Source organism: Clytia hemisphaerica, unplaced genomic scaffold, assembly GCF_902728285.1.
Source record: "Clytia hemisphaerica strain Z4C2 unplaced genomic scaffold, Clytia hemisphaerica genome assembly, whole genome shotgun sequence".
NCBI classification, from domain to species: Eukaryota; Metazoa; Cnidaria; class Hydrozoa; order Leptothecata; family Clytiidae; genus Clytia; species Clytia hemisphaerica.
Window position 1 is genome coordinate 1,353,529 of NW_027103726.1, and position 23,818 is coordinate 1,377,346.

General features: G+C 34.9%; 1 protein-coding gene across 1 annotated transcript; it reads right to left on the bottom strand.

The window, feature by feature from the left end:
- Positions 1–2,742: 2,742 nt before the first annotated feature.
- LOC136804704 (leucine-rich repeat-containing protein 1-like) lies at positions 2,743–22,165 on the bottom strand. Its single transcript, XM_067061317.1, has 20 exons — positions 21,870–22,165; positions 19,686–19,803; positions 18,976–19,054; positions 18,506–18,652; positions 18,232–18,295; positions 17,986–18,060; positions 16,910–17,054; positions 15,947–16,019; positions 15,154–15,199; positions 14,655–14,738; positions 13,573–13,688; positions 12,685–12,754; positions 9,654–9,759; positions 9,134–9,243; positions 8,180–8,359; positions 7,584–7,953; positions 6,581–6,612; positions 5,881–5,973; positions 5,212–5,286; positions 2,743–4,556 (listed from the first exon to the last, which is right to left on the bottom strand). Exons 1-20 carry the CDS (start codon positions 22,032–22,034, stop codon positions 4,440–4,442), a joined length of 2,265 nt encoding a protein of 754 aa, XP_066917418.1. The 5' UTR covers positions 22,035–22,165; the 3' UTR covers positions 2,743–4,439.
- Between the last annotated feature and the right edge of the window lie 1,653 nt (positions 22,166–23,818).

Consider the following 23,818-nt stretch of genomic DNA (forward strand, 5'->3'; position numbering starts at 1 on the left):
GATTTTAGAAAGTGATGCTTTGCGAGCGTGGTCTGCTTCCACAAAGGTCGGACAGTTACATCAATATGCCTTCTTACCTGTCTTTAAAAATATAAATAAAAGTAATCACGGAAAAGGACGCGAAAAAAAAGACATAAGTGTGAGAACAGAGTAATCAAACTCGTTAGAAAAAGTACCATTAGAAGTCATAAAAAATCAACCTGAATAAATGAAATCGAAATCCCAGAGAACTTCATAATTCCCCAAACAACATTACATTACTATGTCAAACTCCCATTACATAAATTTTACAATTACGTCAGAGTAGACTACGCTCGCCACCGAAGAGGTTTATTTGGAAAGGGTAATTACATTTTATTGTTCGCTTCTTTTTTAAAGATTGGCCGGGTTGGAAAAGTATGAATTTCTTTGTACATAATTTACCTACCCCAAATATTTAGGAGGTTGAGTTTTAAACAAATGGTCAAGTTGAAACGAACGATAAATGTATCAAGGTCTGTTTTATTTACCCCCTGGTGACTTAACAAAAAAAAGAGACTTAACTCGATGTTACAATCCAATTATTGAAAGTTTGTCTCGGCCTTTTTATAATGAGCGAGACATACGTTCTCTGATTACGCAATTTTCATATTGACATTTTCGAGGCATTTTGATGTAACTGTCGGAATTATGAAATCGGGTTAAAAAATCGGGAAATCATGGATAAACTGGTTTTTGGTTCACTTTCCGCTGGCGCGCCGCGCTCTCGCTATTTCGATTTGAAAACTTGTAAACACTGAGCGCGCAGAGGTTGACAATTAGGTTAGGAATCCAGAAGTGGCAAAAGGGGTCTCCGACTCTCCGACTCTAACTTCAGAGTAAAAATCAGGGTCGGTCGGATGACGGGAACCAAACAATTTTTAGAGATCCGCCGGACCTCTTCTAGAAAATGAATATTTCAAAGCTTGACCATGATGCATTTTTCATTTTTGATTGTTTAAATGAAGACATGATGCATAATGGTAGGTCTATCTTGTTAAAAGGATTGTCTTTGGATTTTATTCCACTTAATCTGATGACTAGGCAGGCAGGTAGGGGACTCAAAACGCCGCCATCCCATGATGGGAGATGATGGGCAGTTTTATAAAGTTTAAATTTTCTGTTTGTTTTTAATAGACACACACTTTTCATTCTGTAATCCTAAATCTAATTCCATAGACAAATAAAATGAAACCAAAATATTTACCAATGAACCAAATGATCAACCAAATCAAATTTGATTGCCAGCAGTGTGCGAGGGAAGGATCAGATTTGAAGCTACCTTTCGCTACAACAGTTGCGTACCAGTTTCTAAAGAAGTGGACGCCTATATTCGATTAACGTATCCCAAATTTTTGGTGATCACAAAGATCGTATACAAAAAAATCTAAGCCGCGTTCCTTGATGCAAAAACGTCACTTTATTTACCAGCCGTGCTTAACTGCCCACCGCCTTTCACTTTCGGCAAGAAAAAAATCTTCCACCATTTCCCGTAGTCTAGTAGACAACTTTACATTTAATCTCCCTCTATCAAAAAAATGAATATCGGAATGAATATTGTATAAGTTCCTCTACTAAGTAAAGAGAAACTGTGAAAAGTTTTGGAGCTTTAAAGGCGGTTTTGAGGGCGGGTTGGTTGTGAGAATTACGAACGCTGGCACGTATAGGCCATGGCCAGTGGATTGTTATTGTTTCAAAAATAAGGAAAAAATTCAAAGGCCACCAACTTTTTGATATGTTTCTTACTCAATTTGAGGGTGCCGATTAGGAATTTGAACGTTACCAAGCTTAAAAAACCTGCAGTTTTTGCGTAATTTGCGATTTTTTGCGTTTTTAGGCAAAATTGTAAGCCCTGAAAATGTGTGATTTTTGGGGGGTCTTCAAAATCAAAAAATAAGACTTATACCACGTGATAGAGCTCTTCAAACTGAGCAAAAAAATGTCTTATATCAAAGTCTCAACTTTTCTAGATCAAAAGTTATAGACGATTTTATAGTCAAAATTTGGGAGATTTGTGGAAAAAACAGGGAATTTCCCCACAATCTGCATAATTTATGCAAAATTATAGCAATTTTATACCACAAAAACGCCCATAACTTTTGATCTAGAAAAGTTGAGACTTTGATATAGTACATTTTTTGCTCAGTTGGAAGAGCTCTATCACGTGGTATAGGTACTTTTTGATTTTGAAGACCCCCCAAAAATCCCACATTTTCAGGGCTTACAATTTTGCCTAAAAACGCAAAAAATCGCAAATTACGCAAAAACTGCGGGTTTTCAAGCTTGGTAACATTCAAATTCCGAATCAGTACCCTCAAATTGACCAAAATCAATTCTAAAAGCTTGGTCACGGACATTTTGAAAAAAAGTGAAACGTTTTGGTGGCACTGGCCATGGCCTAGTATTCTTCATTTATCAGAGGTTGAAACCCGAAACAATTTATCCTTATAAAATGATTATAATATTTTTTATCCTTAAATTAGTCGAAACTATTTCGAATCGCATTGTTAACAGGATTTTTTCGCCAAATTAAGTTTTCAAATCCACGCAAAACCATCTTTCTGTTCTGATAAAGTTATAAATTAAATTTATTTGCTTCCAATGATAGTACATAAAAGAAAAACCGCTCTAAATAGACCTATAACCGAAAACTCTCAGAATAAAAAAAAATAAACTCCAGACATCGTCTTTGGTAAAAATTAGAAGACACTAAGTGTGTTTTTATTAACAACGTTTTCTTTAAATTAATTGATCAAATATATTTTCATAATTTCATCTTTATAAAAAAATCCTACATCACAAAAGCTTGAAGAGACAAAAAAACAAACAAAAAGCTCCACTTTAAGCCACCGACATTTTTATGGACTTGTCGTTGGTTTTCTGCCGTGTTGCGTACGTCAAATGGAGTAGTTGAATAGTCGGTAGTTGAATATTTTTTTCTAAGTCTTACAGAATGCTTGTATGATTTCTCAGGTATCAAGCTTTTGTATAAAACAACATAAAAAATCTATACAGTTTGGCTATCAGCAGTGTACAAAGTACTGTTGTCTTATTTTAGAGTTAATCGATCAATCAATCAATCAATCAATCAATCAATCAATCAATCAATCAATCAATCAATCAATCAATCAATCAATCAATTAATCAAAACTTATTCACAATTTTCAACAACATAATCTGTACGGGCGAGCCATTGAATAAAAATAAAAAACAATTAGGAATAACAATAGGGCAATAAAAAATAACAAAATATTACATATTATAATTAATAAACAAATAGCCAAATAATATCTTGGCTATAATTTCTAAAATAATGACGCGTTGTTTTGTTCTCTGCTTAAAAAAAAACAAGTCAAACAACAAATAAAATCTATTATTAATGTATATTATGGTCACTTAAAAATATTTCTTCTTTACTTTCCTTTAAGTAAACTGGCAGGGTCTAGTTCTTGAAGCATTAAAATGGTTGCTCGCTGGTCTTTGCTCTTAGAAAACTTTTCACAATTGTATACAGTTTAGCTGTACTCTGTACCACTCTGTGCAAATTGTCTGTTTATTAAAAAAATTCCCGTACGGAGACCTCTGCAATGAAGTATGATTTATAAATAGCAACACTTCTCTCATCGTCTCCCCTCTCTCACCAACACTCCATTGCAGCGGCAGGTTTGAAAAATCTCAAATCAGAAAAGACAATGACAACAGACCCTGCGGCAATGAATTTTTAAATTAGCTGTAGATACTGGGTTTGTCTACAGACAAGTTTAGCTGGTGACTTTTGAGAAACGGTCAACTACAAGCATAAGAAGACCTTAAAATTAAATTGATAACTACTTTCTTTCTGAAAGATAGAAATGTTGATAATCTCTCTAATGACAGAACACGTTCTAGTTGATTTCTAGGACCTTGAGGCAGTAAAAATTAATTAAGAGGCTCAATAAGGAGCTGTAATTCATAAAGTTTAAAACTTTTGGGATGGTTAGTATCAATGATAAAAGAAAACATAAAAACATAAAAAAAGTTCTAATCCTTTCCGTCTATGAAGAGCATATAATAAATCCAGGAATTTAAAATGTCTTCTTCATCTATTCAAATCCAGCGAAATGATAATAACGATTTATAAATATAGTGAACAGAGGCTAGCCATTCACAAACTTCTGAAATTCATTCACTGTCTATCCCATTCATTCTTTGAGCGAATAATATCCAAACGCCTTTGCTGTTTACCAGTCGGTTCAAGGACCATTTTATCCACGTATAAATGGTCTGGCAATCCATTTCAAAATTAGGCCGGAAAGGATACACAGTTCTCGAGGTTTATCAAGCGGTTCCTTATTATGTCACCTTTATACTGGCGCCACCACGCCGTATACGTATACTCTATTGTAATAATTGCAATATACGACACTACCTGTCGGAATGCATCACGTTTGTTCATTATTTGAGGCACGCCGCGCGACCACTAAGTGTACTTCTTGGCTTGCTTTCAATACGTTGACGGCTGTTTCATGTTGAACGCATCTGAAATCGTTACCGTTGACCTGTACATGAATGAAAAAATCAAAAGAAAATTGGAAAAAGCACACCATTTCTCAAGGTTTCAAAAACAGTGGCGATGATAGTTATCTAAGCAATTCATGATATGCACCATTGCAATGTCTTCCACGGAACCAACAGCTGATTGGTTGAAAGTAGTGACGTATTGATTGATTCTACGTCACTTACAACCAATCAGCTGTTGGGTCCACGATGTAATGTCAGAAGACATTGCAATGGTGCATATTATGAATATGTGTCAACCATTAAAGATCATTCCCTTAAAAAGTGTACACTCTTCTTTGCTAGCTTTTGAAAATCATGTCAGTGTAATAAGAGTAATGGCGAGTAGTTTCCACAGCTGACACAGTTGATGTCATCGCGTATAACGAAAGTTTAACCACGCGTACAACCACACAGTTGATTGTTCTGTTATTTGAGTTTCGGGAGACTGACTATTTTATAGAAAGGTTCGAATTGAGAAGAGCTTTTTGAGGGAAAAGATAACAAATGTTGTATACCGTAATGGTTAAGCAAAAACGTGGGCTACAAAAACGAACAAAGGAAATACAAATATGCCTCTAAAACTTATAAAACTAAATTATAAGCACTCCTTGAAAATGTTTCTAGGAAACTCTAGTATTGCATAGAATAAAATACCTCGAGTAATTTATCGCCAGGTTGAAGCACATCAGCCGCTGGACCGTCAGGTATCACCCTGGTGATGAAAATTCCCTAGTGAAGAAAAAGAGTTCAAGAAGGTAAAAAAAACCAAGACCAAAGAACGCAGAAATGTAGAACTAATGACTGAACAACCATGCCAACATTTCAGTCAGAAAAACAAGACGTCTTCTTTCTTCTGAAAGTTTCAGTCAAACTTTCAACAATTTTCGACATAATGGTGATAAGCTTTTACAGTACTTACGATATGAAATTATCTTGGGTGAATAGATTTAACGCCATTGCGAGATACAACCACATATATCTTATATAGAACACTAAATAGAGCTACTTCCTATTTGAATCAAAATCATTCACCATTTTTGATAAGTAGACCATAGTTCGGTGCCGGTAATTTGATCGATCAAGCCTATCTTTCGCCTCGTCTCTTCGCGCCACTCAGGTTTTTTTGCTTGGTTGAACAAATTGCCGGTACCGAACTGTGACCTACTGTGACCATCTTTCAGTAAAAATGGCGTATTATTTTGCATCAAAGTAGCTCTATCTAGTATGTATATGGAAATAACGCTTCCGACCTAGAATCAAAACTGTACAAAAAGATTTAACAACAATATCAATCATGACCAAAATGAATGTTACGATTCTTACCGTGTCACCAGGGCGGAAGGGATTACCAGGGGCGTCTTTACCACCTGATACACTGAATCCAAGATTAGGTGTCTTCTTTATCGTCACCCTGAACTAAATGAAAGAATCAGAAATTGTAACTTTGTAACCCGGTCAGGGTCACACAAACAAGCCATTATCATATCAGCTATAATACAAGAAATGACTAAAAACCATTACATTAATAAGTAAGGTCTGGTTTAGACGACCCACTTTCGCCTAGAGTTTTATTAGATACTTTAATAATTGGTCATTTGAAGTTATAAATATGACGAGTTCTTTAGAAAAATAAGTAACAAAACTGTTTTATTACTGGTTAACGATCAACAAAATCATATAAAAGCTTGCAAAAAACTCCATCTCGTCCCTAAAATGGACAGAAAGGGCGCCGGCTAAAGTCGATGCATTGCTCTCCTTTGATATCAATGAAATGATTTCTTTCGATTTTTTCAAATAAAATGATTTTAACCGCCAACTTTCTGTAAAATGTTTACCTACTCTGACGGTTTGAATAGAGGGGCAGAAAATCGGCCGTCTATAATAGAACCTATGAAAAAGCCACTTTCAATGGAAAAAGGGAGCAGTACAGCAACACTACAACCTAAAAAAACATTTTTAATTATTTACTTTTAATTGTATTTTTCTACAGACGTCATCATTAAATACAAAACGTATAACTCACCACCTCTCCTTCTTCAGGAATCGCAGGATATTCTGTCAACAGAAAGATGGAGGAAAGAAATTTAAAACCTTTTGAATTCCAAAAAAGCGCCTACCGGCCGGCGCAAATGGATCCAACATTCAGTCCAACATTTCAAATTCATTGTTGGACGAAATGTTGGAAGAAAAGTCACGTGGAAAAATTCGAAAAGTTGCATGAAAATTCATTTACGCAAAAAAGTCAAACATTTTCATCCAACATGATTACGCAAATGCATCCAACATCGAAACCAACATAAAAGTGACGTCAATCTCATTAAAAATGTTGGATGAAAAGTTTGACGGCGATCAAACTTCATCCAACATGATTTCCAACAATTTTCTTAAAAAGTTGCAATTTTATGACTTGCACAAACGAACCCAACATTTGATCCAACAATAATGTTGGATCAAATGTTGGATTCATTTGCGCCGGCCTTAAGGTTAACTATCCAAGAGTTCGCTCAACAATAACGCGCCAAAATGACGAAAACTCGGATAGTGCTATTTTGGAGTAAGGAAAAACCAAGCTGTCACATAATTTGCTAACGACTTTTTGCAGAGTTTGTTTAGGCGGCCAGCTTGGTTTCGTCTTTCGAGTTATTTGAAAAATTTTCATTTTCATTCATTTCAATATTGAAGGAACTTTTGGATTATTAGCGGTAAGTACGGTTTCCAGGATTTTTCAGCCACTTTACTCCAAGGTAAAAAAAAAACGTAACGAAAACGCTAAAGCAAAAAAAAATCACTCTTATCAAGAAATCAGAGGTGCAGGGCATAAAATAACTGTCGGACATCAGACAAGGTCGCACCCAAAAAGCTGTTTGTTCGATCAAAAAAATTCCAAACCCTCTTAAAGTCGTTATTTCGGGCCCTGAAGGTCTTGCTGATGGCGTCGTTTTGCAGAATCAATATAGCGCTTAATTCTAGTCGAAGACGAGGCTAACAATGCATTTAAGTTTTTCAAGAAGAGTGATTTTACATACCGTTCTTCCATTGTTGGTGGTCATCGCCCATCTCAGAGCTACCTAGCCCTGAATCTGAGCTCAACTTGATCTGTTTCTTCGTGTCCCCCACAGATAGGTGAATATTTTCCATTGAATTGTTTTCCTCGTCGTCAGGGTAACGACGACCCGAAATCGGTGATGGTATGATGGGGACGCTAAAATTAACGTGATTTGTACGCGGCGCTACGGGGACGCTCGGTGCGTCATTATGGGGTCCAGAGCCTGCACCACCTAGACTAGTGTTTTGTAGCTGCTCTAAGAGCATTTTTTCTTCCTCTGTCATGTGCTGCTGTGGGGCATTCTGATGACCAGCATACGGCTCGTGGTGACCATTTAGCGCCGATTTTCCCTGTATGAAAAAAGTTGAGGATTATACAGTGGGAACTCTCCAACTGGAACCTCTGTAACTCGAAAGTCTCCTAAACTCGAACAAGTTTTATGGTCCTTTCAGTTAGCAATGCCTTGGAAACATTATTCCATAACTCTACTGTACGGTGAAAGGCCAGGACCGTTAAAGTCAGTAAAATAGCCTCTTACTTTAGCTAGCTAGCTTTGAAAGAAGACAGATTACTCACATGACCATGCAGCTTAGTTTCAATCTCATCAGCTGGGGCGTAAGGGTGCTGAGGTACGACGTGTTCGCCCACAGAATGGTTGTTTGAGACATGACCTTTAGCAATAGATTGTGTGCGAAATTGATTGATTTTATCACGAATATCTTTCGGGAATGGTGTCGGCTGCCTTGAGAGTCGCACCTAAAAGAAGGAGAATCGGTTACCACTTGTCGACCACTTGTGCAAGCAAAAAACTATATATCCCCATTATTTGTAGTATTATCAACAGCGATTGACACTATCATTAGATTGAGCTCATCTTGAAATCCTATTGTCCTATGCGAAGAAAACAAATTAGGTTTTCACATGCGGAGTACAGAAGTTTCTGAAACCCAAAAACACAAAGACGAGGGTAACTCTCGGAGGGGAATTTCATACATTATACATCAAAACATATCGGAGGGATGCGTGCAACCTACTATGAAAAACCTTCTTTGAATGCGCATGATACGTATAATCTTATTGGTCATCGAATGTCAGATACCACCTACCGCGTGGGCGTTTATTTCGCAAATAGACCTTTGCATAAATTATGTCACGAACATCATTTGCCTCGTATTCAAACAATTTCAATGCTGATTATGTCCCTGGAGACATTAAATGATTTTTTATGAATAGAAAGTAGTTTTAATAAAATCTGCTGGGAGTTAGACACCATGGCAATAATTTCAAAACGAAGCAAGAGATGTTCGTAACGTAATTTATGAAAAGATCTATTGAAGATCTTAAATTTTCACGTGGATAAAATTTCATGAATTGGCATCTTTTTCACCTAATTTCTTTCATTTCTCTACCAGGTTTTGGCAAGAAATTAACTACATTTTGTGAGATTTAATCCGCTGAAGATAAATATAAATGGGTCATAGAGAACATTAAGTACTTAGCAAAGCAGGTTTAAATTAGCGGGATGCTTACAACTTGAGGGTCATCATCATCCAGGTCGAAGACGACAGAAGTCCTTTTTTTCCATTCTTCTTCCATAAGCGATTGATTGATGCTCTCGCGGTTGTCCTCCACACTTTGTGCTGCAGAAAATAACAAGTAAAATGAAGAATATTACATTGATTTAGAGATTCGATGGAAGAACAAAAAAGCTACTGAGACCTAGCCTGTACCACGAAAAATTGTCTACAGGCGATTTTTGCTTTTTGAAAAGACTTGCGGTGCATCATATCGATCCAACGAAGAAGAGGTAGGTACAAGCTAGCTCAGACCTTGTTCACAGGGAGTAATTTCTTAAGGAAAAGGAAACGTCCACGTTCAGAGAAAAAGGAAAGATCGAAACAAAGCTATTTTATTGGTTAACTTTATGGATGAAGTCATTTCTAACCAAAAGAAAAGGTTCGTTTCATCTCGGAATGATACCACAATAATGTCTGAGCGTGGCCTTAAGACTTTCGCCATGGAGCTGTATTGATTGTATACAATAACAAACCTTCATCGTAGATTTCGATGGGTCTTTGAGGGAACATATAACAAGTTAAATATCTCTTCTCGTTCGCCTCGTCCCAGTCCATTTGAAGTGGAATCAGCGGTTTGGCCTGGAGAGAAAGTGAAGAAAGATTAAGTTTAAACTTAGTATGCAACCATAGTCGAAGGCGACCCGAACAGGGTGGCCAGCGATTTTAGTCATTGAAAATCAAGTATATTCAAGTACTTTTTGGAGCATTTTCGATAATTTTCAAGTATATCTTTTGCTATTTTCAAGTATATGAAGGTGCAAAATTCAAGTACATTCAAGTATATTTTGAACTTTACGTATGGTGCTTCGTTAGAATAGGGATATCCGGATCCTCAATTTGCCAGAAATTTTATGGGCTTCTCTTTCTTAAAAATATTATGACAAAATTGTGTGCACAAAATAATGTCACTGATGCCAGAATTATTTTGACATTTTCTCAAATTAAACAACAGATCAAAATGTGCTTTAGAAACTAGTGAATTTATGACACCATGGCGTACTACAGCGGTTGTCTAATTTCTAGAATTTTATTACTAAACAGCTTACGTAGCAAGGTTGTCAAATCAGAAGGTTTGGTTCCGAGCGAAGAGGGTAGAATATCTTTTGCAATTCTAAGTGGTAGGAAGAAATTTTCCGATATTTCCAGAATGTTTTCTAGACTATCAAAATATTTTCTTCAAATATCAGACTTCAAGACTTTTAAGACATTTCCAGTTCTAGCAGACAAAGAAACCGTGTAATTAAGAGTTTAGTCAATTCAGTCAAATCAAAAACTTTGCTGAAAAATTGACATTTTCCCAATTTTCAACTTCTTATTTCTAGAATCATTTCCCTACGGCTCACTGCTCCCTGAAGGTCTATTTTCTAGCAAGAGTTTTTAACATAGAAAATTGGCGAGCAATTTTCATGTAGCACTTTTCATGTCGCTACCTTTCAAACTTTTCAAAAATACCACCATCAATTTTAAATAGGTCAAGTGTCCTGATATTAGTGGGTTTCATGATTATTTGGAGGACCCACCAAGGTTGGGTCCGACAAAGAAAATTTAAAAAAATAGGGATTCAAAGATTGGCTAAAACCATCAATTTGAAGGGACTCTAAAGTCTGTCCAGATATAATTGGCAGTGGAAACAAGAATGCCTGTAACTTTTGATAGTCAAATATAATTATGGAAATTTTTTTTGCTTGTTTTAGAGAATCAAAAGCGCTATATTTGAATGTATTTTTGGTTGAAAAATTCGCGATTTTTAGTGGTTAAATTTGCGATTGCAAAAATTGAGCTATTTTTCTACTTATGCTATAACGTTCATTTTTACACCAGTGGTAGTTCAACCTTAGATTAAGAAGTTTGTTAAATTTCATGGCAAACAGGAAAGTCCTTCGGAAGATATGGGACCCGAAATACCCCTTGGTAGCACTTTTCTGTGAAATATCAAATCTCCAACTTATTACTAAAAACGGAGGTTATATGTTATCTTTTTTGAACAGTGCAATTAAAAGTTGGAAAATGTTAAGTGTTGGTTCATTGGTATCATTGATTATTTCGAAACGAAGTGAAATCACAGTATAATTGCTTTTATTGAAAAGATAGGCATGAACTTATATTGTCTTTGTTATTTTTAAGTCATTAAAGAACTTTGCTAATTCCCAAAACACTAAACACAGCTTGGCTATGAGGTCATTAAAAAGATCGTAAAATGTGTTATGATCGAAAAACTGTTTTATCAATCATATCACTACCCCCGTTTTTAGTAATAAGTTGGAGATTTGATATTTCACAGAAAAGTGCTACCAAGGGGTATTTTGGGTCCCATATCTTCCGAAGGACTTTTCTGTTTGCCTTGAAATTTAACAAACTTCTTAACCTTAGGTCGAACTACCACTGGTGTAAAAATGAACGTTATAGCATAAGTAGAAAAAAAGCTCAATTTTTGCAATCGCAAATTTAACCGCTAAAAATTACGAATTTTTCAACCAAAAATACATTCAAATATAGCACTTTTGATTCTCTAAAACAAGCAAAAAAAATTTCCATAATTATATTTGACTATCAAAAGTTACAGGCATTCTTGTTTCCACTGCCAATTATATCTGGACAGACTTTAGAAAGAAATTTCCTGACTTTTCCCTGACTTTTGAAGAATTTTACAAAAATTCCCTGGCTTTTCCAGATTTTCCCTGACTTTTTCTAAAAATAGCCCTTTTTCCAGGTTTTAGCATTAGCCTGCACAATTCATTTACCATGGGCTCCATTTTTCAGCAGTAGCTTGATTTTTGAGCTGAAGAATATCTAAGATTCTGCTTTTACTTGTTTTCATTTTTTGTATGCCCATTAAGGTTCATCTTGTTTAAAAAAGCCATATCAAATAGGTTAAGTGAATAAGACCAACCAAGAATGTTCAACCTTACAAATAGGGTACAATACATTGTTATCAGGAGGACCCACCATGGTTGGGTCCGAATAGAAAATTTTGGAAAATTTATACTTCAAAACCTGTAAGAGCCCTGGAAATAGAAGATTTGATTGAAAAAAGAAATTCAAGTATTTTCAAGTATTCCAATTTATCATTTTCAAGTATATACTGGAAAAATGGGCATTTTTTCAAAAACTCCAGTATAATCAAGTACCAATATTTTTTTCCAGTATATTCAAGTATTTTCAAGTATTTCCAGTATCGCTGGCCACCCTGCGAAAGCTCCTCTTTCGATAGCTATCTACACAAAGTTGGGGAGGGTGCCACTCGTTCTCCCTGGATCGCTCCACTTACCCTTGGTCTTTCTCTTTAATTGTTGAGCATTAAGCTGAGAGTGCCAAGTACAATTTTAGGAAGTCCCTGGTATGACCTGGACTAAGGTATCCGGCTCGACCAAAATGCATTTTTTCCTACATGGCTGAGAGGAAAATCCACATGCAGATAAAGAAAATCGACCACAGCATAATCTTATACTAAATACAAAGAAAAGGAAATGAGTAGCAACATCAAAAACTCTATTATGCACCTACCTGGTTTTCTGAGAGCCATAATGCTTTCAGCTTCTTTAATTTCATCAACGTGTAAGGTAGATTCTCAATCCTAGAAATATAAAATGATCACAAATCAAAAACGAGTTTTATAGATAAACATGTTATATACTTTGAAGGTAGTCGAGAGTGGATCGGGCTCAAGGCACGGAGTTTACGCATTTTTCTGTGATATCCGTCAAACACCAAAAGCAAAAATTACTAAAGTCATTGTTTTGTCGCCGCATGGCATGTTAAACACCGAAATACCGTCACTTTTTCTTCAAGCACCAAAGCAAGCAGAAACAAGGCTAACCCAACACCCCCTAACCCGCATTTACACCCCTTACGGATACTTCATGAGAAAAAAAGTTTTTATCAAGGAAAGACTAGATTCAGGCAGATTCTAAAAGAAATCTGCCAATCCTTCCTTCCAAATTTTTGCTTTTGTAGGGGGTTATTTAGCGAGCACCTCACTAAAAACCGGGATTTTTCATCTCGTTTCTTAGTGAGTTCCACTTTGACGATTTTTGAAAAATAGAAGCCTTTCAAGTGTTTTGACGCAAATTCGATTATTTTGCTACTGCAGGAGCTTCGAAAATTAAAAGTGACGTCAAAAAATCGAATGTTTAGAGCCCGAAAACCCGGGCTCAAAACATTCGAAAAAGTCGCAAAGTGGAATAGACGTTAATTGCGTAAAAAAACGCGGGTGACGTCTAGTATAGGCTAGGGGGTATTCTGCAAGTCTTATTTTTCTGAATAAGGACCCAGCTGGCACACAACGTTGTTTTAACGTTCATCTAACGTCATATGGACGTTGTGAACGTTAGATAAACGTTGAAACAACGTTATGTGCCAGCTGGGGAAGTAACAATAACATTAGTAACTAACATGTTTGAACTAATATTGAATACAGTTAGGTTTGCTAGTCTCCCAATTTCATCGGGAAGATGTAGTAAACGATTTTGACGGATTGAAACGACAGTTAAACTAATACAGCTTCCAACCTAAAAGACGAATGTTGTACAAAAAGTTAAAAAAATGGAATTTTTGACTTTTAGTAAGTAAGAAACAATAGAAACCTCAACGTAAGAGCCGTGTGATAACCTATTTTAAGAAATTTCAAATTGTAATTTGTCGACCTTGGAATGTTCCACTTAGGCCAAATATCTCAAAGCAACCGATTATCCCTTCAAGTTATAAAAATCTATTGAGTGTGTCAAAACGAGGTAAAAAAGGTTCTTACAGGGGGGGTCATGCAGTTATTATATAAACACTATGACAATTACTACCGTGGTTGTATATAAACCAAAATTTGGGAAAACAGTTACTCCACCAGTGGACTAACTGCAACATGGGTGGTGCCTAAGCCCAAAATTGTCGATTTTGGTAGGATATGGTGTACTAAGTGAGCACATTTTTCAATTTTTCACTTAAAATTTTAGGTTTTTAAAAATTCCGGAAGCAAAAAAATTCAAAACATTTTTTCAAAAGTTAAAAAAAAATCACATTTTTTCTTCAATCAAGGCATGAAAGATATAATAACAAACTTGGAAAATGATTGAGATATTTAACTCTTGAACAGTCGTTAATAACACGTACCCAGTAAAATGGTATCAAAAATGAGGAATTTAGTGAAAAAATTGCCAAATTTGGCATTTTTGGGGGTGGTATACACCAATTTTGAGGGTAAAATCAGTTAGTATACTATGGAATAACTGCAAGGGTGGTGGTGTCTGTAGAAAATGTCCAAAATTGCAGTTACTCCACATAGTGTCAAGGAGTAACTGCAAGACCCCCCCTGGTTCTTAGAAGTTTTAACAATTCAGAAGTTCGCAATATTTTTTAGCTTTGTTACAACAAATCATGCTTTGATGTCAATTATAGGAAAACACTTCGCCTTCCCTGTATTTAAAAAGTGCACCTCGTGGACTTGATCGGTTCAGATCCACAATACTAAGTAATATAATAACCTCTTCTGGAAGTTCCTCGATGTAATTTTCATCAGCATTCAAATTTTTCAGCTTCCGCAGTAAACCAATACCAGGTGGTAGATTCTAGGAGAAGAAGAAAATAACTCTTGATATGTTAGTATGCAGTAAGTATGTTAGATGATGGCCTATACTAGACGCCACAACTATTTTTACAAAATGGCATCTATTCCTCTTTGCGACTTTTTCGAATGTGTGGAGGACAGGTTTTCCCAAAGATAGAGAAGGGAAACATTCTTTCTCCCTAGATTGCTCCACTTATCCTTGATCCTTTCTACTTAATCGCTTAGCATTAAGAGGGGCATAAAGTTCCTTCCTTGTACTAGATACCAAGTCTTACTATGTATGAACCTATGAACTACGTTCCAAATAGGTCGATACTAAAAAAACACTGATGTGCCTGAGTATTTCATAATATGTATTGAGAATGATTGAAATAAAAATCAAGAAAAACAAGTAAAAAAATTTAAAGGGTACTTACAACTAATTCATTACTCGAACATATCAGTTCCTCTAGATTTGAAAGCCTAAAGGAAAATAAATAGAGAGATTAATTGAATTGAATTATGTTATTGTAATTATTATTGTAGTAGTGATTGTCATAGTTCGCACCCCCCCCCTTTATAAAGGGGGAGGAGACGCGATCTTTAAAAAATCTCAGAAAGGGGGAGATAAGAGAATTTCATGTAGAAAGGGGGAAATTTTGATGAGAGAGGTTGATTTAAAAAAGGAGATGTAACGCGTTAGCAAAGTTCTTTGAACCCATCTTTCTAAATATCTATTTTTTGCAGTCTTGGACTGGGTTAAGATCTTAAAAATTTTCTTGCTTCGCTTGCAATTTATTTTAACCTATTTTCAGAAGGGATATTACGAATAAACTCAAAAGCACCTTTTTCAAGAGTGAATATGCTATCATTTTTATAGTTAATATGAGTGGTAAATAATGTCTTCAAAGTGGGGAAAAATCCTTATGACACCAACTTTGAGGGGGGGGGGGCTCCATCAAACTTTGAAAGAGGGTAGAACCTAGAGTAGGGGGGTTGCTGTAGACTAGGGGGTGGGTTAGTGACCCCTTCCGAACTATGATTTTGATTTTGATTATATACTTGTATTTGATTTAATAAATTGTTATTCCTAATAGTCATTTGCCAGTATTTTAAATATGACCGTCATTTTTTTATAGAAGGACAAATCTAGAAGGAAGTCCATGATAACTATGCCCATCCTTTTCGATGTCCATAAATAAATAGATAGGAATATCGTTATATAGTTACCCTCCTATAGAAGTCGGTAGAGCTCTCAATCGATTATCATCCACTTTTAGTGTTTCTAAAAACTTCAATTTACCTAGAGAAAACGAAATGGTTTCAAAATATCATCTTCCAGAGAAAGGTCTAACCAATTATATAACCTGAAAGGCTAAAACCGAATCTACAACCTTTCAGTCATACGAGGCAAGAAAAAGTAAAACCACCTGCAAAAAATGCAGTGCGATGACTATATTGAGAAGAGGAAAAAAATACAACAAGGAGAATCGACTGACGTTTTACCTGGCGTTTCTCAGTATACAGGCGTAGTAGTATAGTGGTAATCGTCCTTGCCTTCCATGCGGGAGGTCCGAGTTCGATTCCCACTGTGGTACTACGGTTCACTTGGCAAGTGAACGCACCTTCGCCCGGGTCAACCCATACCATGTGAGGAGAATTGGGTACCATTACTCTGATACAAGAGTGTGGGTGATATGCCGGACAATGTGGTGTGTGGTGGCACTCATATCCCGTTCTACGCTTGCGACGAGCACTGTGCTCTCCCGCGTAGTCCGAGTGTCATCACTATGCATCATGGTATCTGTGTGTCGCGTGCACAGAACCAGCAGTGTCTGGATAGCGCTAAGAATTCCTACTTGAAAAAGGAGGAATTCCTACGTCGTAAGGCGTAGGACCCATTCCCCAATTGGGAGGGCTCATATCATCATCTCAGTATAAATAGCAAAAGCCAAGTAGTCTAAGCGTCTACATTACAAACCAGGAGTTTGTAGTTCAAATCCCTGCTTATTCCAATGTTCCGCTCAGTTAATAGATAGCCTAACCAGTTGCCCGTAAAATAAAACGAAAGACTGTTTGAAAGTCCTAGATTAATGGGCTCCTAGATCTTGATACACATTAAAAATATTGACCATATCTTTCTATCTATAGTTTGTGGGGAATCATAGGCTTGGTATACTAATAACAACTTACATAGATTCTCTGGTAACGATTCAATATTATTGGTGGAGAAATGTAAATCAGTCATGGAGAAACATTCTCCAATCTCATCTGCTAACCACTCCAACGCGTTTTCTGTAATGTCAAAATACCTTAATTTCTGAAGATTCCCAATCTCCTACAAACAATAGAAAATAAGTAAATTCACAAATTAGCATTTTATAAGTACACACTCTTATATACAACAATAGAATTTCAAGAAAATATCATCAGCAAGAATTTACATGCGTACTCAGTGTACCTTAAGGCAAAACCCTTATTTTTCCTTCAGTAGCACATAAGGCGTCAATCTTTACATGGAGCTTAAATTATAAGTTATACTTTTTTAAGAGGGCCTCTTTGAAAGGGTCAATTTCCCTTTAAAGAAGCTAAGTGCAAGTTTCAAAGTGTTAGTAAAAATTTCACGTCGTTGTAAACAAAAAGAAAAAAAAAAGCAGAACAAGTAAAACAGTTTAAAACAGGGGGGGGGTCATGCAGTTATTATATAAACACTATGACAATTACTACCGTGGTGGTATATAAACCAAAATTTGGGAAAACAGTTACTCCACCAGTGGACTAACTGCAACATGGGTGGTGCCTAAGCCCAAAATTGTCGATTTTGGTAGGATATGGTGTACTAAGTGAGCACATTTTTCAATTTTTCACTTAAAATTTTAGGTTTTTAAAAATTCCGGAAGCAAAAAAATTCAAAACATTTTTTTCAAAAGTCAAAAAAAAATCACAAAATTTTTTCTTCAATCAAGGCATGAAAGATATTTTAACAAACTTGGAAAATGATTGAGATTTTTAACTCTTGAACGGTCGTTAATAAGACGTACCCAGTAAAATGGTATCAAAAATGAGGAATTCAGTGAAAAAATTTCCAAATTTGGCATTTTTGAGGGTGGTATACACCAATTTTTAGGGTAAAATCAGTTAGTACACTATGGAATAACTGCAAGGGTGGTGGTGTCTGTAGAAAATGTCCAAAATTGCAGTTACTCCACATAGTGTCAAGGAGTAACTGCAAGACCCCCCCCTGTTTAAAAGTAATTTTCAATAATTACAGGAGGGACTTGTTTGATTTTGTTGCCATCCAGCCATAATTCTTCAAGATTGGTAAACGTTCCTATTACCTCAGGCTATAAACGAAGAAAAAGAAAAGAATATACAAGGATTAAACCAGATTTTAAAACTAAACGCAAAAATAATCAAGGAATTCGGTTACCCAACTGCAAAAGAACGAATTTATTTTAGTTTATTTCTTGAACCTTAAGTGATAGATTTTGAACAAAAGAAGTTTAAAGACATACCATATCGTTAAATTCATTATTTCCTAAGTCGAGTCTCCGCAGACTCTGCAATCGGCTCATGGATCTAAAAGAAAACAATGATAACATGTTATTCCTTAATGCTTTACAAAAACGTAAAAATTATATATTCAGTTACTAGAATTTATAGAGTACAACAGTGTATTTGTCATAAGAATTTAGAATGCCAAGGAAAAATACTGATAAATACTGATGGTGTTGAGTAAAGATTTCTTTCTTCTTATTGAAGAATCAGGGAAAACCATAGTTCTCTTACTTTGGGATCATGGTCAAGTGGTTATCTCTGACTTCCAGAACTTCCAATTTTGACATTCTTCCAATATTGGCCGGCAAAAAGTCCAGGAAAGTATCATTCAAGTAAACATGTGTCAAATTCAACAGCATAGTAAAACCATCTGGTAGCCTTAAAAGAAAAATAGATGGTTTTGCTTTTATTTCCATTTGGTTGAGTTGCAATTTTCACATTTTTGCAACTTTCAAGAAGCTTTCAATGAGCGCCTCGTTAGCACCTCTACAAAGTAAGGACTTTAGACTATAATAGCTCATGTTCAAGAGGAGAAAAATTAAGCATTGGTAAAAATTAAACACATATCATATCAATATAGGGCTAACATTAACACAAAACAACATCTTTTTAAAAATACGATTGAGAGAATTTTTTACAAACTTTGTTGTTCAGGAAATTAAATATTTTTTTTGTAGTCCATTAAAGAAATAAGTTTTTACCTTCCTAGCGGGTTCACACTGAGGTCGAAATGTTCCAAGGATTTCATCCCTTTGATGTTGTCCGGTAGTTCAAGGAACCCTGTAAATATGTCAAGAGTAAATATGTCAAGAGTAAAGTTGTATGTTGAGCTTCTGTGTTTGTTAGCAGTACCCTTTGAATTATCATTCATTTTGTATAACGTAATCAGGCTGAACTAAAAAAAATGTTGGTTTGCCGTCAGCAAACCACCTCTTCTCAAAACTTGACGACCAAAAAACTTTTATTGCTATTTCGACGAAGAGAATTTTTTTTTCTTCAAAAATTACAAAATATAGACAAAAATTCCATGAATGATCAAAATAAAAAAATTTTCAGACCGACCAACCATCTCCAAAATGTAGGGTGAGGTGACGGCAAACCAAGAATTTTTTAAGTCTAGCCTCAGGTAAATTCAGTCAATATATAATTGTCTTCTGACCAGCCAACAGAATGGATTTAATGGGCTTAAAATTGTCTAGAGTTGATACAGAAGAAATTGCAAAAATGTTCCATTAAAAATCCGTGCATGGGGTTTACGAACCTTTTAAAGCCAATATAAAATTTGTGGAAATGTGAGAATACCCCCTAAATTCTTCTCAGATTACCCCCTGGAAATGTTTGTCTACCCCCTGTATGGAGATAAAATGGAATGTAGAACATTTAAAAGATAATATTTATTTATATTACATACCATTTTTGCTGAGGTCAAACTCAATAAGATGGATGAGATTGGAGACGTTTGACGGTAGTGAAATGATTTCATTATCGCTGATGTTCAACGTTCTCAAATGTTGCAAAGTGAAAAGGGCCTGAAAGATTAAAATGGGAATTATATAATAATATATATATATTATAATAATATGAATAAAGTTTTCAGTTCGAGACAAGACTGGTAACAATTTTAAAGGAAATTTATTGCTTTGTCTTAATACCCCTTATTCTTAAAATTTGTACCGAGAAATATTTTCTACAAATAAACTCAATACCAGTCCACTCAAAAGGGGGTCCACGCTGTTAAGATTTCATAGGTGCTAAATATTTGAAGAATTTTTTCAAATGGTCATTCTAAGCTGTAACTCTATTTTTAAAACATAAGTTTCTTTTTAAAGGAAGTATGACGTATTGTACTCTTGAATGACCAAATCTTTCTTAATAAAATGCCACTGGTATCAAATTTCATTTCATTTTTGAGCAGCAAGATCATTTTACATCATGATACGAAATTCAGATAAGGCAAATATTTTCTTTTCCCATAAAATTTCATTTAACATTCAATTATATCAAATAGGGATATTATAACAAAGGGTCCATCAAGTTTGGGGTTTAATATTTCTTTAATATTCTTTAAAATGAGGGAAAAGTTTCAATAACAGATAACCAATTAAAATAACAAGTTAAGACTCCACCTCAATTCGCAAGTTGCTAGCAAAATAAGAGACTCTCTAAAAATCCCTCTTCTAATAAAGCCGCTATAGAGACAGGGTCGTAAGAGCCTTAATGCCCGAACACATTTCATAATCCACGGCGGCACAACATCCGCCGCTGCCCTGCGAGCATCGCTCTTTTGTTTTCCTTCTAGTTATTCTAGTGTAAACGGTGCCTTAATAAAATCGAACGATATTTGTCGAACGATCGAACATTTTTATTCGAATCACGAATCGTCCGTCGAAATCATCACAAAACATAAAAATAAAACAAAAACAAAAATGTACAAAGATGGCTTGTTGGTTCTTCAGCAGTTTTGATTTATTTCTTGACAAACTCGACAAATTTGATTACCTTCGTACTTCTTTATCATAGAATATCCACTTGGTTTTGCAAGGTAAGTTTCGTTCAAAGAGCACTCCTCCCGCCCCGCGACTTGCAAAAACCTCTCATTGATTGACCTTATTTGATACTTGATACTTGCTGTTAAAAGTCAAGGGATGATGAAGATCCTTTCTGTCACCGTTCAAACTATTTTTTTTCCATTTAACAGCAAAATAAACATTAAAAACCGAAGAACCACTGCTTATATTGCTTAGATGCCCACGCGGTAATTTGATCAACTTCACGAGTTCAGATTCCAAGTCCGTGTTTCGGCTTCCGGTAATTTTGTTGCTGTTTACTGCTAGGGTACACCATTTTAAAACGGCATTTTTCGCAGTCCTAGCTACCAAACCGAGAAAGTTTTTGTGGCTTCAAGCCAAACCATTCAAGGTCATTTTGATAAAATCATCGGTTTGAAGATGTGATTTATATAGCAAATTTTATAGCAAGTTTTCGCTTGGGATAGAAGTTAAAGGTACGTGCACAATATAGCAAAACTGCTTCGCTCACAAGTTTGGATTAATTAATAAGACCTTCTTTCCAAAACTCACAAAAATTTTTGAGAGGCTAACAGTCTTATTGCAAAACTCTATTAATATTGAGTAATAGGATAGTAATTATACACAGAATTAATAGGTCAGTGTAAATGAACTTTAGGTTTTAATTTTCGTTTAGATACCTAATTAAATGAGGTATGTTAATTAACCTGATGACTGATTGATAAAATATAATGTACCTTCATTCAACAGAATTTCATAACCATAGAAAAAAATTATTATAAAGTTTTTACAGTTAGGCAACACACTGGGCCTCTAATACCGCTCTTCTTAAAATCATGTCATAAATCCAACATTTTAAAACACACTGTGTTGGACCAGTGGAGACTTATCAGTGAAGGTACTTGCCCTTATGAAGCCTGTTGAAATACAAATTTTAAGCACACTGAAACCACATTTTTACATTTTAGTGACAAGCTGTAGTTCTTCGAAAAAAACAATTTCCACAACAGTTTTTGTAAACATTGAAACAAAGATACTGTGAAAAACAACCTTAAAATATGTTTTACCTTTGGTAAATCCTTTAGTTGATTGGCATCCAAATAAAGATCTTCTAGCGCTTGAGCATGTTCGTAAATCTCTGTTGGTACATTTAGCAAGTTTTTGTGGCTGTAATCCAACACATGGAAAAGCTCTTTTTCAGCCTTCCCGCAAAAACTGAATTTGAAGGGCATCCTAGCGCACTGGATTCAGAAAGCATATATCACGTCGTGGGCATCACCATTATTGATTTCTAAAATTATTTTATTTCCTCGTTTTGTTTTTCTCCTTGTTTATCATGTGTATACTATGTTATGCATATTCTAGAAAATAAGTGAATGAATTATAGCATAAAACCACTAATAATAAAAGTAAAAAGCCAGAGTAATCTTTTTTATAACAAAAGTAAAACACCATTACACATTTAACAGCATTTAAAAATATTTCAAATCATGTAATTTTAAACATTCTCAAACAATAGTAGCAATAAAATAATAGTTAACAAGAATATAGGAAGGAAAAGGTCTAACTGAGCCCAACTGGGTCACATTTTTACTTTTTTAATCAAAAGTTTAATAATTTACACAGTTAGAATTCTACTTTGATTCAATATAGATAGACAACAGTATAGCTTTTAGTATTCTAAAACATTGCTCCCATTTTATTCCATACTCCACCTTATAATATTCAAGTGGTGGAATTCTGTCATCTACTGATGACGGATTAGGTAAACATAAACGTCATATAATTTGACATGAATTGTATCTTTTTGTTTACATTATATCTGTAATACATTTCTTATGTTATAATGTAACTTGAGACACGACAATATCGCATTTTCAAAGTTTCACAACTGAATGAATACTTGCTCAAATCATAATATAGTTTCCACACACAAAGAAAGCGCAATATTGATAAAGTTAAAAGAATACAAGTATGAAAGTATTTAATGGCTTTGGAATTAACTCAATATCAAATTAACAGAAATGAGCAGATTTAAACTTTAGAGTGAGTGATCAAAAATTAAAGAGATTTTTATTGACACAAAAATTTTGTATTCATGTTAATTACACATCTCCTAGTATTCATGTAATAACGTAGTATAAACTCACAACATAATTACACTTTATCTAAAACTATGAAACTTGAGACAAACTGTAAATTGAAATTCTTTCTGCAGGTTCTAACCAAAGCCCAACAAGGTATATTACATCATGTTATTGAAAATTATGAAAAGGTTTACTTTAACAGAAAATGAGTTTTTCTACAAGACATCATCTTTTTAATACTGCTATTAAATTGAAGTGTTATTGATTGATGTTATTGATTACCTCAATTAAAAACCTCATTAACATAGCAATAGAGATTGCCTCTTAATTGAACTCTGATAGATTAGCTATTAGTATAAAAGGAAAAGAGAAAATTGTCGGTACTTTTCAGTGGTAGTTAAGGAGCTTGCAGACTTGGAATTTACACAATCAGCTTACTAAATCATCAATACTTCAATACTGAATTTTTAAGCCTAACACAAATCTATAATAGGACAAAATACATTTCATTTCATTTTCCTGGCCAAAAGAAAAACATTAATTTAATATTTTTTATTGTACTGTTTTAGGTTATGGTTATTTATAATGTAGAAAAGTTTCTTTTTTATATTCATGATATTCATGACGTAATGTTTTCTACAGAAATACCCTGGTTTTAGCTAGTAGTTGCAACTTTAAACTAGACAAAAGTTGTATAAAATTTGCCACTGGCAAAAACCGGGGTCTTTCCAAAGAAAACATTTTGTCATGTATATCATGAATTCTAAGCTACTGCCCATCATTTTAAAACTTTCAAGCTTTTTGATGAGTTTCCCTCTTCAAGAACTTCAATATGAAACAAATGTCAATATGTAAACAAAGCCAAGCCTTCCCTTATTAATAGATACAATTTTTCAGAAACTAATAATTACTAATAAAGTCAAAATAAT

Bases quoted from the DNA above. Each gene is read 5' to 3' on its own strand.
- LOC136804704 (XM_067061317.1), bottom strand. From the start codon at position 22,034: ATGCCCTTCAAATTCAGTTTTTGCGGGAAGGCTGAAAAAGAGCTTTTC. The intron at 14,739-15,153 runs GTAAGTACCCTT...TTCTTCTCCTAG, and splicing joins GTTCGAGTAATGAATTAGTT to AATCTACCACCTGGTATTGG. The intron at 8,360-9,133 runs GTAAGCATCCCG...TCCTTCTTTTAG, and splicing joins ATGATGATGACCCTCAAGTT to GTGCGACTCTCAAGGCAGCC.